General features: G+C 33.4%; 2 protein-coding genes across 3 annotated transcripts; both read left to right on the top strand.

Annotated features, from left to right (window-relative positions):
- Positions 1-7986: 7986 nt before the first annotated feature.
- On the top strand, positions 7987-13148 carry LOC110872046. The gene is made up of 6 exons (XM_022120806.2): positions 7987-8686; positions 9163-9371; positions 10817-11060; positions 11150-11235; positions 11333-11424; positions 12527-13148. The coding sequence occupies exons 1-6, from the start codon at positions 8381-8383 to the stop codon at positions 12745-12747; spliced, it is 1158 nt and encodes a 385-aa protein (XP_021976498.1). The 5' UTR covers positions 7987-8380; the 3' UTR covers positions 12748-13148.
- Positions 13149-15101: 1953 nt separating this feature from the next.
- On the top strand, positions 15102-17659 carry LOC110872045. Of its 2 annotated transcripts, XM_022120805.2 has the most exons (4): positions 15102-15347; positions 15436-15641; positions 16991-17288; positions 17459-17659. In XM_022120805.2, exons 1-3 carry the CDS (start codon positions 15255-15257, stop codon positions 17286-17288), a joined length of 597 nt encoding a protein of 198 aa, XP_021976497.1. In that variant the 5' UTR covers positions 15102-15254; the 3' UTR covers positions 17459-17659. The 2 variants fall into 2 exon arrangements, with proteins under 2 accessions (XP_021976497.1, XP_021976496.1); XM_022120804.2 differs by lacking the exon at positions 17459-17659 and having other exon boundaries at positions 16991-17452.

Raw genomic sequence — 17659 nt, 5'->3', positions numbered from 1 at the left:
ATGGCTGCTTTATGTTTGGTTTACAACTGTCATGGCTGCTTTGGTTTACAATCTTTATGTTTGGTTTATATATGGCTGCTTTAGTACAAATAATGTGTTCAAACAGAATTTTGGCGGAAAGTGATTCGATTACATTGCAACATTTAGTACAAATAAGAGGTCCAAAATACAAACTTACAACCAAACAAATCTAGCTTATTTCCAGTGACAATCATCCAAACAAGACCAATCCGAATCAGAACCATGCTCCCCTTCATATGGGTCAAAGTAGCAATCATCCTCTTCATCCCAATATGTGTAATCCCATGCATGTTTCAGCACTTCAGGGTCATAATCCTTTGTCGGATCTCTGAATATCTTTTCATTATCAGTTTCTTGCTCCATGTAAGGTCTGAAAATCTCAGACTCTTGATCCTCAAAGTAGACATAACTGTCTAGTTCTTCGGCCGCAACGACGTCTTCATCCTTACCAACATCTATCTCATTCTCAACTTTATCATTCTCTTTGTCAGGCATACCAACAGAATTACAAGCAGGCAACCAAAACAAACATATAAGAACTTGAAAAGGACCATTGCATAAAAAAGTATAATTACTAGCAGTCAAAATACACAACCAAATCCAATTTCTCCACATTAAACTACTTAACCAAAAAAAGTAGAACAATCAAGACCCAAGTAATCACAAAGTACATCTTCAGTTTGAACACATCTCCATTCTTGTACCGAGCCAACTGTTCTTTGCACTTAGCCAACTCATCCTTATCTTTAATGCTTTGAATTAAACCAGGCATTACCTCTCGACAAACCAGACATCTCTGTTCTTCACCTTTGTCAGCCCATCTGAGGAATCCACATCCTCCAACCTATTATCGGACATCACAAGTAAGATTTTCAAACAAAGTTGAGTTTCAATAAGCATAAAACAGAAGAAACTTACACATCGAAGATACCATCGACCAGGATTAGCTGTCGATTCTGATTGTTTCACCACTGTTTTCGCACCACAAGGACATATGATGTCTGAATCTTGAGTTTTGCCCTTGAATCGAAGCACATAGGACGAAGATGAAGACATGTTCAGGGCAGTGATTTGAGGGCAGTGAATTGAGGGGAGTGAATTGAGGGATTCAAGCTTGAATTGGGGGTCGATTGAAGAAGAATTGCGTTTAGGGCAGGGTTCAAGCTTTTAATGGAGAAGATGAAGGGTACTTTCGACATTTCCATACAGACTAACGGTAACATTAACGTTGAAATGGTCAGGGGGGGTAAAGTTGCGACATAACCCCAAACAGTGGGGGGGGGGGTAAAATTGCAATTATTTCCTTAGGGGTAGACATGCCAATGACCCCTAACCTCAGGGGGTAAAATTGCAGTTTACTCTGATTTAAAATAAACTTGAAAACTAGCAAAGATACTAAGTTACTGATAACCAACCGAGACCTTCAATTCACGTAATGTGAACTTTGTTGCAAACTACTTTTTGCCCCGTCCGCGGTTGCGTGACATTAAGCCGAATACTTCTCTCTTATAACATGTACGTTTGTGTTTCGATCACTTGTATATACAACTCATAATACGATCTTAAAAAAATTAAAGACAAAATTGCATAAATCAACTTTTATGTTATACTTAAAGTGCACTTCATACCTTTCACTATAAAATCGGCAAAACCCAACCTTTATGTTCATGTTTTGTAACATTCTATAATCTTTACTTACAATCTTTACAACTGAAGTCTTTCAAAAACTCAGTTAAGTTACCTCACATGCTTTGCATGTGAGGGTACTATGGTCTTTTATAACATAAAGGTTGATTTGTGCAAAATGTTATTATATATATAGCAAATTTTTTTTTTTTGCAAAAACATTATTATTTGTTAATAATTATATACTTATATATATAAAAATTAGTTTTAAATTTATTTTATAAAAATTCTGATTTTAATATTTTTATAAAGTAAAAGATTTTTTTGCAAAATATTTTTTTTGGCAAAAACATTATAATTTGTTAATAACTATATATGTAATATGGTAGAGGATCCTGTAAAAAAGGCCTAAAGTGTGAGAAGGGTAAGAAAGAATCTCAGCCATTAGATCTTTTGATCTAATGGTTGAGATCAATAAGGACCAAATTGTAAAATATTTTCATTAATTTGGACTGATTTAAAATATCTAGAGGCAATATACTCTTTTAAACCCACTAGAAATTAGGTAATGCACATGTAACTTCCCTCCGTCTTTTTTAAACGTCAATAACTTTTTATACGTAACTTTTAAAAAAAAAATTACACCATAATAACGAGCGTTTCTTTATCTTTAATATGAGTACCATATTGCTATACTTATATAGAGAAAAAAATATGTTTCGATCAGATGTTTAGTCAATGAATGGTGTTACATACTTGCTGAATGGTTTATATACTTACTGAATGGTGTTATATACATGCTGAATGGTGTTATATGCTTGCTGAATGGTGTTATATACTTACTGAATGGTGTTATATACTTGCTGAATGCTGAATGGTGTTATATACTTGCTGAATGGTGTTATATACTTGCTGAATGGTGCTATATACTTACTGAATGGTGTTATATACTTGCTGAATGGTGTTATATACTTCCTATAATTAAGATGACGGTTATGGGAAGTTTTTAATTAATTGAATTAATGATAAAATTACTTGTTTACCCTTTTCAATTAATTTAGATCTAATGGCTGAGATTCTTTCTTACCTTTCTCACAGTTTTAGTCTTTTTTACAATAACCTTACCCTATGTAATATATATATATATATATATATATATATATATATATAATTAGTTTTAAATTTATTTTATAAAAATTCCGATTTTCATATTTTCATAAAGTGGTAATAATGACAAGATAAATTACTTTTTATATAAAGTATAACTAAAACACAAATTCTTTTAAAATAAATTTATTGTAATATTCAAAATATTTTTTAATTATATACTATAACGGAAGTTTTAAAACTACTCAAATTAACAGGTATTTTTATGTATATGTAAGTATGTGTTTTAAAAATAAAAATATTAGACAAATTTATATCAATAAAAAAACTAATAAATTAATTTGACGTTTAAAAAATCTTTAATAAACTTCAGTAAACAAATTCTAAATATATAATATATAAATAATACAAATACAAATGCAATAGGAAATAATAGAATGTCTTAAACTGCATATACATTTTTAATATTGCATTTATATTATTTACATATTATATATTTAGAATTTGTTTAATGGAGTTTATTAACAATTTTATTTAAACGCCAAATTAATTTAGTAGTTTCTGTTATCGATATAAATTTGTCTAATATTTTGTTTTTATAAACACATACTTACATATACATAAAAAATACCTTTTAGTTTGAGTAGTTTTAAAACATCCGTTATAATTATAAAAATATTCCGGATATTACACTAACTTTATTTTAAAAGAATTTGTGGTTTATTTATATTTTATATATAAAGTAATTTATCTTGTCAATATTATTTACTTTATAAAAATATTAAAATCATTTTTTATAAAATTAATTTAAAACTAATTTTTTATATATAAATATATAATTATTAACAAATAATAATGTTTTTGCAAAAAAAAATATTTTACTCTACATATAATAACACTTTCTTTTTGCAAAAATCAACCTTTATGTTATAAATAATCTTTTTGCACAAAAACCTTTATGTAATCAAAGACCATAGTACCCTCACATGCAAAGCATGTGAGGTAACTTAACTGAGTTTTTGGACGACGTTAGTTGTAAAGGTTATAAAACGTTACAAAACATGAACATAAATGTTGAGTTTTGCTGATTTCATAGTGAAATGTATGAAGTGCAGTTTAGGTATAACATAAAGGATGATTTATGCAATTTAGTTAAAATTAAATCGAGTCAACAAATTAAAACAAACATTACGATACTTTTGCTAAAAGGACTAAAACGATGGAAAGATTATAATTTTAAACTGAGAGCAAAATTGTAATTTTTCAGGACAAATGAGCGTGTGTCGGGCAATCGTCTGGCACAAATAAAAAGTATACCGACTCAACCAATTAAAGTAAACCACTACCATAGTTTTGTCAAAAAAAAAAAAAAAAATTAAAACGATGGCATGACTATAAATTTACACTGGGGGCAAAATCGTAATTTAACAGAAAAAACAAAAACGATGACAAAACTGTGAATTTAAAGTGAGGGCACAATCGTAATTTTGTTGTGAGGGGAAAAACAAAAGCAATAACAAAATTATAAATTTAAACATGACAAATCGTAATTTGGTTGGACCAATACAGACGTATTAAACAGTTATCTGACATTGTTTCCTCCATAGTATTTGTATTTCTAGTATATATAAATTTCTTGCTAAAACAACTTTTGTTACGTTTCTAAGCCTACTCAATCAAAAAACCATGTAAGTTGAGTTATACCAACACTAGCTGACACAAGTGAAAATGATTCATTAGTCCACCATTGATTTCAATATATTTTTTATAGTTTAAAAGAGAAAGTGTATTATCTATAATTGTTGTTCACACTCGTTAAGTAAACTAGTATTTTTACCTCGTGCGTTATGACGAGAACTTGGTTGGTATTGATGCACTTCATTACAATATTAATACGGTACCGACACTCATTATAGTTGCGTAAAAGCATGAAAATAGCGTTGAAACGTCAAAATACGTAACTTTATATAAGAAAAAGCATAACCTGGATGTCGTTGATAACCTTTGTAACTTTAGACGTTGTGCGCATGAAACGTCAACATACTTAGTTTTCAGGGGCGGAACCAGAGGGGGGTCAAGAGGTTCCGTTGACCCTCCGGTCACCGGAACTTTTTGAATTTTTATTTATAAATTTTGAGTTTTTGAAGAACAAACTTAAAGATGGACCCCCTAATTTGAACGAGTATAGAATATAAGCTTATGATGACCCCTAACTAAATCGTTCTGGTTTCGCCACTGGTAGTTTTATATAAGAAAAATGAAACTTGGACGTCACTAATAACTTTCATAACTTTAGAAAAAAAAACCCGTCGTACACATATAATTTTTTAACGTAAGGGCGTCTTTATTAAAGTTTAAGTGTTATAGTGTATTGGTAAAAAAATAACTTAATTAAGTGTTATTAAAAGTAAGATGGAGTAAACAAAAATATTAACTAAAAGACAAAAATCACTAAAAGTCAAATATGTAACCATAGCTAGGTGTTGTATTTTAAATACTAAACTAGGGTTAACACCCGCCCGCGTTGTGGCGCGGGTACATCGTAAACATGAAATGAATTAGTCCAAACGTTATATGATGCATTAACCATATGAAAATACATATTTCGACGTATCCAGTTGAATTCAGTGTAACCTGTATAAGCATTGTGCTTGGATTAAACGTAAAGTAAATGGAATTCATATCGAACAATCATAACGTATTATATGTGACTCAACTCATACATAGAAAACGTAACGGGTATGAAGGAAAATATGCACATGTAATCGAAAGGGATTAATTAGAGCTTTCGGAAAAAGGGGAGAAAAAGAAACCATAATTTGACTCAACTCGGTTCGAAAAAAAACTTTACGAAACATACATAAAATAAACACGAAAACATATTATATTTGACCTGAATCATTTCTCAAAAAAGTTTACGTCGAAACGTAGAACAAATTACCAAAACGTACATAAAAATATGCACTTAAAAATTGTTTCTTTAAACGAAAACGTATTATATTTTACCTAACTCGTCTATAAAAAAAGTTTACGTCGGAATGTAGAACAAATCATATTTATACATACTCGTACATAAATATGCACGTAAAAAAATAGTTTTTAAGTAAAGGAAATATAGGGGTAAACCGAAACAAAATATTAGTAAAAAAATTAATAGGTTAAAAACGTTCGTAAAACCGTGCCAAGTAGCACCAATGCCACAACGACATCGACTCTCAACATCGTAAAAATAAAATAGATAAAATGGTAAAAATTAAACTGAACGAAAAGGAGACTACAATCGTTGAACCACGTACACCCGTTACAGTGTCTTGATGCGAAGAAATTAACCAGAAACGTAAAACGTACAAAATAATAACTTAGTCGATCTAGGACCCGCCCATTGCGGGGAAGTTTTCAAAAGCGAAAAAATGGACGCGTTACGACGGGTCTGTCAAATATGAAAAAATAGAGCAAAAACGTTGAACTTCACATGCACCCTATGACATGTTAACTCACAAAATTTAGAACGAAACGTAAAACGAAAAACTTGCGAAAGATAATAATAAAGTGTTGTGTTAAATTACAAAAGATGAAAAACTTTGAGTTAAAAGTGAAAATTCAAATGGATTAAAATGTAAAAGAAAAAACTTTAAGGTTGAAAGTGAAAAATCAAGTTTTTTTCAAATGGGTTAAAATGTAAAAGAAAAAACTTGAAGGTTGAAAGTGAAAAATCAATTTTTTTTTGAAACACTCCCTAAGCATGGAGTACAAGTCTTAATGCACTAAAAAGTTGCTAATTAATATATGGAATAATTGTCTTGCGCGTTGCCCCTGCGTTCCAAAAAAAAAAATTACATCAAAACGTGAACAACCAAAAACGTACATAATAACAAGCTTGAAAACATATTATATTTGAATCGACTCAATTTTTGGAAAAAAATTACGTCAAAACATAGACCAATCGAAAACATACATAATAATAAGCATATATATTATATTTGACCAGACTCATTTCCGATAAATATTTACGTCGAAACCTATATCAGTTTAACTTTATATCCACAAATACATAAAAAATAAACACGTAAACCTCAATTTCACAGTCTTTAAAACTTAAGGGGTTGTAAGTGTTTATGCTAAAAGTTGAGGGGTAAAATAAAAGTTTATAGAAAAACAAAACAAAAAAAAAAGATAAAAAAGGACCAATCATTCAAATTTTACTGTTAACAGAAGTTTCTAGTTGTAGTATAGTGTGGTATAGTATAATATAATATAATAAAATGGGTGAGATTCCGCCACAAAGTTCAAATTTCCTAACAAGGGTATAAAGTTATAAAACACTATAATTTCAGTCATAAAACACACCTAAAACTTACAAATAACTAAGTGAATATTACTAAAACACCATATTCAAAGCCTAATCGTTCGTAAAACTTCAAACACCATCGTAGAACTATGAATATAAAACACAACATACTAATCATCATAAAACACAATGATGTTTGTCATTCCATAATCGGAGTCTTATCATCCAAAATACAACATAAAACCCATATATATATATATATGATGTTTTAGTTATCTTTATTATGCTACTTGTGGGTTTTTTTTGGAAAATTGTGCACTTTTGGATTATTTTCTTATATTCTAGATTAACTTTTGGATTATTTTTCATTATGGAATCATGTATTTTGGATATTTTTTTTGAATTGAAGTTGCATTTTATGGAATTATCGGGTTAGCTAGTCAATCTGGTTGAACCGTCTGATACAACTCGGTTCAACCGATTGAGCCATTTCTAAGCCCAAATCTGTATACTTTGAAGATCGATCTCTAAAACATTGAGTGGAACTATTTGTAGGGCGTGGACCCAGAGAGTGGAATGAGGACAAATCTTACCCCTATTCAAGAATTAAATGATCGTCTCCCACTAAAATCCCTAGCTCTAAAATCTAAATAATAAAGGGCTTAATACAAATATGCAACTATCCCAACCCTTATTCTTGTCCAAACCAAAACACCACGGCCGGTCCTCAAAATTTAAGTGTCCAGTCAGAGCCTAGAAAAACGTGATGCCTAACAAACGATGGTGATTACCATCGATCAAAGGCTTGCGTGACTCTTTTGATAATCGCATTCGCTTAACACCCCCCCCCCAAAAAAAAAAAAAAAAAAAAAAAAAAAAAAAAAAAAAAACATACACCAAAAGAAATTTCCTTGAGCATTAAATTTTGGTTTGGCATTAGTTAAAGAGTTATTATTATTCCATCTTCCATCCATTTTCTTCACAGACAGACACTGGTTTTCATCTCTTCATTCCCCATCCTTTTCATTCCCCCAAACCTCCATCCATTCCATTCCCAAATCATATTCAATCCATTCTCTACCATCAATACCAACACACATAATCTAATCAAATCAAATCAAATCGATCTATTTCCCCCAATTTCTTAGGGTTTTTCGCACCAATCCATACATCCTCATTTCTACGATAAACATCATCCGATTAACCGTTTTTGCTTCCTGTTAGGGTTCGGAATCAATCTCGGCATTCCAATTCGTCGAAATCTCCGCGTTTCTGATTCGGTTTGTGGTTTTTCACGCTTGATTTGAAGAAAAGTTGCTAATTAGGGTTTTACGGAAGATGTTAGGCGCTGGATTGCAGTTTGGACGGAGTCGTGGCGGAGAAGACAGGTTTTATAATCCGGCTAAAGCGAGAATAAACCGTCAGAATCAGGAGAATCTCCGGCGAGCACAAAGTGACGTCACACCGAATCACAATACGACGTCGTCTGCTCCTGTTGAGGCTGAGAGTCGAGTTGTTGAGAACCGAGTCGTGAAACCGGTTAAACCGGTTCCGGTTGAACCGCCGGTGACGTCTCCGGTTTGTAATCTGGAACGGTTTTTGGAATCGGTTACACCTTCTGTCCCTGCTCAGTATCCCTCAAAGGTTTATTATTGTTATTATTAATTAATAATTAATATTATTTTTGTTTATATTTTTTATGTGGATTTATTGTTTGTTTACATGATAGATGTAAATTGTCTTGTGGTTTTGATACTTTATATGTTGACTTTTAGAAGGTCAACTCAATGGTTTGTAGATTAATTATCAATTCATATGCCTTCTAAGCAATCATACTTGCAAATCAAGGAATTTATGGAGTTGACCATGTAATTAGTAAACTAAATTATAAGCATTATAATGTTTATTAACTGTAAAAGAATGTTTTTCTGCTTGTTGTTATATGTATAGTTCACTAAAAGGTAATGAAGTCAATTATTCTGAAAGGTTTGATAAATGGTATGCATGTTACTCACCGAGTCACCGGTTTATAGGTTAATTGCTGATTGGTATTTTTATATAAGGAATACATAAATTAGGGAATTAATTAATGGTATTTATGATTGATTTTTGTGCTGTAGAGAGCTATGGGAGGGTGGAGAAATTGTGACGAATATCAACCGTACTTTGTGCTTGGTGATTTGTGGGAGTCGTTTAAAGAGTGGAGTGCTTATGGTGCTGGAGTTCCGCTGATATTGAATGATAGCGATAGTGTGGTGCAGTATTATGTGCCGTATTTGTCTGGAATTCAATTATACATGGACCCTTTGAAATCGTCAGCAAAATCAAGGTACAGTATACAGTTTTTGGGTCTTTTGTGGTTGATTTTTGTTTTTTTACAACTATGTTGGTGGTACCTGGTTTTGTTCGACCTTATAATTTGGCCTAGTTTGCTGATTATCGATTCGCAGTACACAAATAATAAACCCAAACAGAAAATTGAACCAAAACAGGTTCAACACTTTTATTAATTGAAATCGGAAATCACTAGAACCACACATAAACCATCGATAATCAGCAAGCTGGGCCAACTCTAAACTTATGAAGGAGACTGTAAAAGATCTACGTGGCTGAATTATTTTAACATGCTCATTCTTGTTTTGTACAAAGATAGTGGTTCATTAAGTTTTTTAGATTCATGAATGTTTCTTGATGGGAAACTTGATATACATTCAGTATGACGCTAAGACTACTTAATGTTTTTGTCCAAAGATAATGGTTCGTTAAGTTGTTTAGTTTCGTGAATGTTTCTTGATGGGAAACATAATATACATTCAGTATGACACTAAGACTACTTAATGTCTATGTCCAAAGATTGTTCGTTAAGCTGTTTAGTTTCATGAATGTTTCTTGATGGGAAATATAATATTATAATATACATTCAGGACCAGTATTGCACAACTGGGCAAGGATCAATGTGATGTTTACCAAATACGATTACTGTTTACTAAAGTAGAAGATGGTTGTGTTTCCTAAAACTTAAAAAACAAATATAGATTTATATATAATTAAGAAATAATAACCAAATTATAATTTTCATAGTTGTCAAATTCGCAAGGCGCAAAGCTTTTCCTTAAACCTAGGCACAAAAAAAAGTGCTCACCTGGGACAAAAAATTGCATTGGTAATAAAAAATTGTTGATAATAACAAAGTCACCTTTTAACAACAAAAAAACTCAAGTTACATTATTGTTTCAATCTTGTGAATTTTAATTATAAATGCTATTTTTTTTAAAAGTTTAGTGTCCTAACTGGAAGATATTTCAACATTGGTTGCTATCTAGTGCTATTTTCTTTTCAAACTGACTTAAATGGAACAACTATTCCCTATACATAATTGTATATATATGTCCTGTATAAAACCCTAATTGTCATAAAAACCAGATTTATATATGTTGAATTTAAGTTCTGATAACCCGACTAAAGTTTAAAAAGAGTATTCATATGCAGTTAGAGGCTTTGATTTATTGGTTAGCCATTATCGTTATCTGTTCAGTATTTTATTCATTTATTGCCCTTGTTTTGTTCTGTACTTTTTTTGTGATTATCGTTTGTTATGTTTTTTATTTCAGTTAACATACATACACTCGTCTGATGTTTTATCATTGAGTTGTTAGACCCATACATTGTTTAGATAAGTATTTTAAGTAAAAATTTTCTTTCTATTGCTCAATAGCAGTTGAGTGCGATTCAATTTTTTTTATTAGACATTAAAATTATTTCATGACGTGATAGGCATCATACCGAGGACAGTGATGTTGACTCGTTCAGGGACTCAAGCAGTGATGTAAGCAGTGATTATGACCTTCCAAAGAGTGAAATCACTCAGCGGTTGGATCAATTGTCATTAAATTACCACCATGCCCTTCAGGAAGGCTTCTCTAGTGACGAGGGTGAATCCGCAAGACCTCAAAGTTGTCTTTCGTTTGAGTATTTGGAGCGCAATCAACCTTGGGGTCGGGAACCTTTAACTGATAAGGTTTGCTCTTAAAATGTCTAATGAAGTTATTAGATATGTTATGTGGTGTTTATAGTTTCAAGTTAACAACACGTTTATTCGTTGCGTAGATACTTGATCTTGCTCGCTGCTTCCCTGAGTTGAAAAGCGTGAAAAGTTGTGACTTGCTATCTTCTAGTTGGTTATCTGTAGCCTGGTACAATCTTTGTACCATTTGTTATTTTCTGTTACCTTTTTTTATATTCAATATGAAGGTGTTTCTAACCTGATGGGCTATTTTGGTGCTTTGACAGGTACCCGATTTATAGGATTCCAATGGGCCCCACATTGAAAGATCTTGATGCTTGTTTTTTGACCTTTCATTCTCTTCATACACCAATTACAGGTTTGTCATTTTCTATACAATATCTGTGTTTTATCTTGAATCTGATAACTTGATCATTTTTCCTTTGATTGTCATCATGATTAGTATCACTATCACATGATTCTTCTAGTTTACATCCATTTATCTGAAACCCAAAACCTGACCCGAATTCAAACACCCGAACCCAGATAAGAGAATACACGAATAACCCGAACCGACCAGCCCGAATCTACTATGGGTCGGTCATCGGGTCACTTTTCCTAGTCAAGAACCCGAAAAACCCGGCCCGAAACCCCGAAACACAAAACCTGAAAAAAAACCTGAACATTTACTGTCTTTTTTACGGATGTGTTTTGGTTTGGAGTCTCTTCTCTCTAGTATTTGGAACATTAAGTTTTATGACTTTTGAATATTATAATATTGATAGGAATCATAATCAGGTTTATAGTTAATTGTCATTTGTCTATTCTAGAAGGGGGTTAAGTGCAACTTATAATTCTATAAATAGGAATAAATGAGGTCATGATAGGTAGGCAGAAGTTTGTTAGATCAATTAGGGCTCCCGCGTTTGCGCAGTGAGAGAGGGCTAGGCCCTGGGAACACTTCGGTGTTAGCTATCTTTGTATTATCTTCTTGGTATCAATTTCAATTCCAATCTATATTCCTATTAATGAGAATCGGATCTCTATCAAATATCATATTGTAAAATGATGTTAAAAATTCGATGATCTTTTTAGAAGCAATATGAATTTTTATGATATTTTGTAAGAAACCTATTTTCACTTTACAATTTACATTTAAACTCGAAAACCGAACAACCTGAGTCGAACTAATCCTAACCCGAATAACCCAAACCTAACCAACTCGAACTGTAAATGGTCGGTTATTGGGTCACTTTTTCCCAGCCAAACACCCGAACAACTCGACCCAAAAAACCCGAAACCTGAAGAACACCCATAACTTCAGCAATGAAAGCGAAACAACCAATTAATATAGTTTTAGTTTTTTGGCTAATTAATTTAGATCAAATTGTTTGTATGATTGGTCAATTTCAGCTAAATATAATAGGTTGTCTGTGTGTGTGTTTACATTAAAATTTGAATATATATTAATTTAATTGCAGGTAATCAATGTGAGCATCCGCCTGTGGTTACGCATCCTGGGGAGACGGGTGATTCAAAAATTTCATTACCGGTGTTTGGTCTTGCTTCGTACAAGTTAAAAGCACCACTATGGATCAACAATGAAGGCGTGTTGCTAACTGATCTTTTGCAGGCTGCCGACGGTTGGCTTGCAAATCTTCAGGTCAATCACCCAGATTTTCTTTTCTTTTCTCGTAGATGATGACAACACGATGACGATGATGACAATGGTTATGTTTAGAAAATCAAAAAAAAAAAAAAGACTCGAATGGTGTAATACAAAAAAGCCGAAAAAAAGATGGATAAAAAGAGAAAAATATAGAGATGCAATAGACGAAAGAGAGGCGAGACAAACCCTGGTTAAGTTAGGGTTTGGCTGCTTTATTTATAAAAAAAAGAGAAAAGAAAAGAAACAGAAGTATGATTCTATGTTGGATGTTTCTTTAACGTTTTGTTTTTTTAACTTATTAAAAAGGTATGAATGTGAGTGTGATATAAGCAGCAGGCTGTATTTTTTCCGTCCTGGTGATGTGTTTGTAACGTTATGGATTAGTATTAGTATCAGTATTAGCATTATAATTTGTAGCATAATGTTGGGGTGTGTTTTTAGCCTTTATTGATCTTTTTGTATATTTGTGTATGTTTGTTGGTATGCTGTTGGTTTTCCAGCTCAGGGTCTCTCTGGAAGCAGCCTCTCTATCACTATGGATAGAGGCAAGGTCTGTCTACATTCCACCCTCCCCAGACCCTATAAGTAGCTTTACTATTTGTAGGATTTACTGGGTATGGTTGTTGTTTGTATATTTGTGTATGTTTGGACTGATGTTTGGTTTATATCTGGTGAACACACGCACGTGAAACCATACGTAAAGAGTAGTAAAAACACACACAAAACAAATATATTAGAAATTTGTAACAATCTTTTTTGTTACACTTAAAATCATGAACATTTTACAATAAGCTTTGTCTTATGGTATACGGTCAAAATAGTTGGAAACTCACCAAAGTAGCCATTTTTCTGAGTGTTTTATAATAACATGCTCGTGTTAGAAACAAATCATTATCTAGCAGTAAGATAGGCTAGTGAAAAATAAAAAATTTCCAATCAATAATTTTTTTTAAACGACAAGGAAACGACGTGTCAACTATCGTGACACCGGACGTTGTGGTTAAGGTCGACTACTCAGCCCGAAGGCACAACAATGGAATAATCGGTAAAACCTCACCTCTCATTCAAGACGAACTGGTGTCACCCGTATTCGCCTTTCACATTTTCACCTGGATGCCGCAGAAAATAATGAGTGAAAATCGAACCTGGGTCACATGGAACACCAAATTTTTCCCCAACTACTCCATCAGTATCTCATCGGCTCCGATCAATAATTATTTGAACCAATATGACATTGTGTATGGCTTTGCATATGCATTATAAAACTTTTCCAATCAATTAGTATTCATGTATCGTATAGTTACATATATATGTCTATCATGATATTAAACTAATATAATCATTAATACTTCTAGAGAAGTGAGTTTTCTTTAATAAATAAACTTCTTTTTACATTAATACTTCTAGAGAAGTGAGTTTTCTTTAATAAATAAACTTCTTTTTAGATTATTTTATTTATGGGTGAGGCTAAACGTATCTTCTATTCACCTCGCCTGTTAGTAAAAATAGCACATAATATGATTAATGTCCATATAATAAAAGCATTAAAGTAAGTTTAGCGCAATCCTATCTTAAATATTTGAATAATATTATATGAATCCATTTGATGTCATGAAACGCCTATCATATGTATCCACAAGTGTCATGTTCTATTTTAAATCAGTTAAAAATCTACTCCACTATATATGTAAAATCATTGAAGTTCAACAAAGAAGCTCTCTTCAATACTAAAATCATACAACCATCTTGAATTTCATCTAACCATACAATAACGAAAATCACGCATCACTTTTACTCACGTATCCTCAATAATAATGACTTAAACAAACCTGACACAGTCCTGAAAACTTGATCTACTGGTAAATTAGCCTGTCCTCCCTAGTGGAGACGGAGGTTCGATTCTCGCTTAAGTCATTTTCAAGGGACATGTGGGTGAAGGGACGAATCGGGGCTTGTTCGAACCTGACGGGGGCGACGGTTTACGGATTCCATCCGGTTCCTGTGCATTGGAGGGGGGGGGGGGGGAGGGCACGATCTCATGTTGGACATAGCCCCAAACAAGGTGGTTTTATACGTGAGATTCTTTGCCGGTAAAAAAAAAACGACACAATAAGGCATCACATAAAGTTTGCATCATGTAAAAATGGAAATATTTAAGGTTTAGACGACGAATAAAGTAGATAGTTGGCTACGATCTATAAGTGTCAAATTATTCTAAAAATAACACAAATATATAACCAGAAAAATACCATTTTCATGACTTTCTACTTATCTTTAGATAATTTTACCGATTTAAATCATATTCAGAGTTAATTCATTATTATTCCTGTCATGAAACGTGTACGTAAATATCCACTCAATGCAATACAGCTTGTAATATTCACCCAAACAAACAAAATAAAAAAGATAAAGTATAAAGAATCAAAAAGTAAAAGCAGCAAATTCAACAAAAAAGCCATTAAAACCTGCTTCCTGTTTCCATTGTTGTACTCTGTACTGCAAGTCTGCAACTGCAACATCACCACTCACCGTCGTCGTCAATGGCGGTCTCAATCTCCGTTCTCGTCGCCGTTGTGTCTCTCCACCTCATGGCCTTCGTTCTCGCCATTGGCGCTGAACGACGTCGTAGCACGGTACTCCCTTTTTCTCTCTAATTTGAAGCTGTACAAGTTTATTCATTTTATTTTTATAGATTATTCACTGAATTATTATAATAATTAGGCGAAAGTGAGGCCGGATCAGTATGACGATTACAGTTTCTGTGTGTACGCATCCGATGCGTCGACGGTGTACGGTTTATCGGCGTTTGGATTGTTGCTGATTAGCCAGACGGTTGTTAACGGCGTTACCAAGTGTTTGTGTTTTGGTAAAGGTCTTGTTAGAGGCTTTTCCAAGACTATGGCTGTTTTTTTCTTCATTTTGTCATGGTGAGTTTTTTTTTTTTTTTTTTAATTAATTAATTGGTGAAATGTTTACATTATATTCTTAAAATTGCATATTTGTGCCTTAATTGTTCATAATTATGTTAATTTAGCCACTATTGTTTTAAGTTAGACTACATGGTGTGGGCGTGGATTTGTGGCGTGGTTGTCAATGGCATTGATGTTGGGGTGGGACAATTTTCACCGGCGTGGAGGTATTGATTCAGGCGACGTGGCGTTTGGCTATTGGTGTGGGTTATAGCCGTTGGAGTGCCTCGTGTCGAATAACGCCACTCTTCCACGTCCCCTCTGCGCTCCCACACCGCCCGTTTTTGCGCCACGCCCCATTTCTGACGTGTGCTTACGTGTCATCTACATGTCGCATAACGCCCCATTTTCAAGCACCTCCATACCATATGGTCTTAGGCTGGGTGGTGTGGTATAAAGCCCCTAGGGGCTTTATCACGCCACGTAGGCGACACGTAAGCGAGGGGCGTTATTCTTAACTTGCACGATGTGGAATAAAGCCCTTTAAGGCCCCCATTTACTATATATATAAAAAAAAAAGAAAAAAAAGAAGAAATCTGATTGGTTGTGGCTCACCCTCTCCTCTTTCACGCTCGCTATTGTGGTAAGCAAGTCAGCATAATGTGGTTACACTAGATTATACCGTATCGATATCATTGGATAAATAGTTTACCTTCTATCTATAAGGTTTTATTTCTTACACTTGTTTGGTTTTAATGTTGGAAATTTATCTGTTGATGGTCATTGAATTGCAGCTTTTATTTTATCTTCTATATACATTCTGTTACTAAATGATTGATGATTTGATGAACGTATTTATAAGTTTGGACCTTAAATAGTCAAACCACGTTGTTCTAATGGTAAAACGCGGTTCTTGGGCTAACTTTTCTGTTATACCATGTTATTGTTACATGTATATGCCATACATTCAACAATTGTGCTATGGAAGTTTTTCAAGATTGTATCATGCAGAATCTATTGTCTGATTAAAGTATAGAGTAAAGTACACGGATAGTCCCTGTGGTTTACCAAAATTTTGGATTTGGTCCCTAGCTTTCCAAAAGTACACGGATGGTCCCTGTGGTTTGCACATTCTAACGAATTTAGTCCCCAGCCAACAAATCTAAAGGTTTTACCGTTTTAGCATGTCAAAGTTAGGGACTAAATGCATTACAAAGCATAAAGCACAGGAACCATCCATGTACTTTCGGAAAAAGTTGAGGACTAAATGCGTTATAAAGTGCAAACCACATGGACCATCTGTGTTGCAACTACCATACCGATTGACAGTTGTTTAAATTGTTTCTTTTTGAACATGTGAACAACAGGGTTTCTTTTCTTGGGGCAGAAGCATGCTTGCTTGCAGGATCCGCAAAAAACGCTTACCACACTAAATATCGGGTCATCTACGGTGTGGGTGATCTGTCGTGTGAAACCCTACGCAAAGGCGTGTTTGCTGGTGGGGCTGCCTTGACATGCATCTCGATGGTGGCATCAGTTGTTTATTATTTGATCCATTTGAAGGCGGATACGGGTGGATGGCAGAAACATCAGAATGAAGGACTGGGTATGGCTTCTTTAGAGAATCCGGATCGCGGAAGTGTTGGTCAGTTTGAAAAGCTTTAAGTAAGTTACAACGGTTATAGTTACGTTAATATGATCGTATTTTCGCAAAAAAAGAAAAAAGAGTCATGATATTAAGATATGTTTATGCTTTATCAAGTTGAAATGCTAGTAATTACTCTTTCCATCTTTTATCTATGTTATATGTAAAGGTTTTCATATTCTGCTTTCAGAAGCTTATGATGGGCTAAACATGAAACGGGCTGCGTTGGGTTGGGCTGGAACCATAACCTTGATAGGACCGGGGAGTCGGACTAGTCTTTTGCAGATGGTTAGTTGAGTCGGTGTTAAATGGTTGAGTAAATGTAAAAAAAAAATGGTTGTGTGAGCCGAAAGCAGAGGTGTTCATGGTCGATTTCAATCGTTTTGGTAAA

The sequence above is a fragment of the Helianthus annuus genome, chromosome 8, assembly GCF_002127325.2.
Source record: "Helianthus annuus cultivar XRQ/B chromosome 8, HanXRQr2.0-SUNRISE, whole genome shotgun sequence".
Lineage (NCBI taxonomy): Eukaryota > Viridiplantae > Streptophyta > Magnoliopsida > Asterales > Asteraceae > Helianthus > Helianthus annuus.
The sequence above is the reverse complement of the archived record's forward strand: the minus strand, read 5'-3'. Positions and strand labels throughout refer to the sequence as shown.

Excerpts from the sequence above, each read along its gene's own strand:
- LOC110872046 (XM_022120806.2), top strand. The coding sequence starts at position 8,381 with ATGTTAGGCGCTGGATTGCAGTTTGGACGGAGTCGTGGCGGAGAAGAC. Across the intron at positions 9,372-10,816 it reads AAATCGTCAGCAAAATCAAG|GCATCATACCGAGGACAGTG; the intron begins GTACAGTATACA and ends ATGACGTGATAG. Across the intron at positions 11,236-11,332 it reads AGTTGGTTATCTGTAGCCTG|GTACCCGATTTATAGGATTC; the intron begins GTACAATCTTTG and ends GTGCTTTGACAG.
- LOC110872045 (XM_022120805.2), top strand. The coding sequence starts at position 15,255 with ATGGCGGTCTCAATCTCCGTTCTCGTCGCCGTTGTGTCTCTCCACCTC. Across the intron at positions 15,348-15,435 it reads CTGAACGACGTCGTAGCACG|GCGAAAGTGAGGCCGGATCA; the intron begins GTACTCCCTTTT and ends TATAATAATTAG. Across the intron at positions 15,642-16,990 it reads TTTTTCTTCATTTTGTCATG|GGTTTCTTTTCTTGGGGCAG; the intron begins GTGAGTTTTTTT and ends TGTGAACAACAG.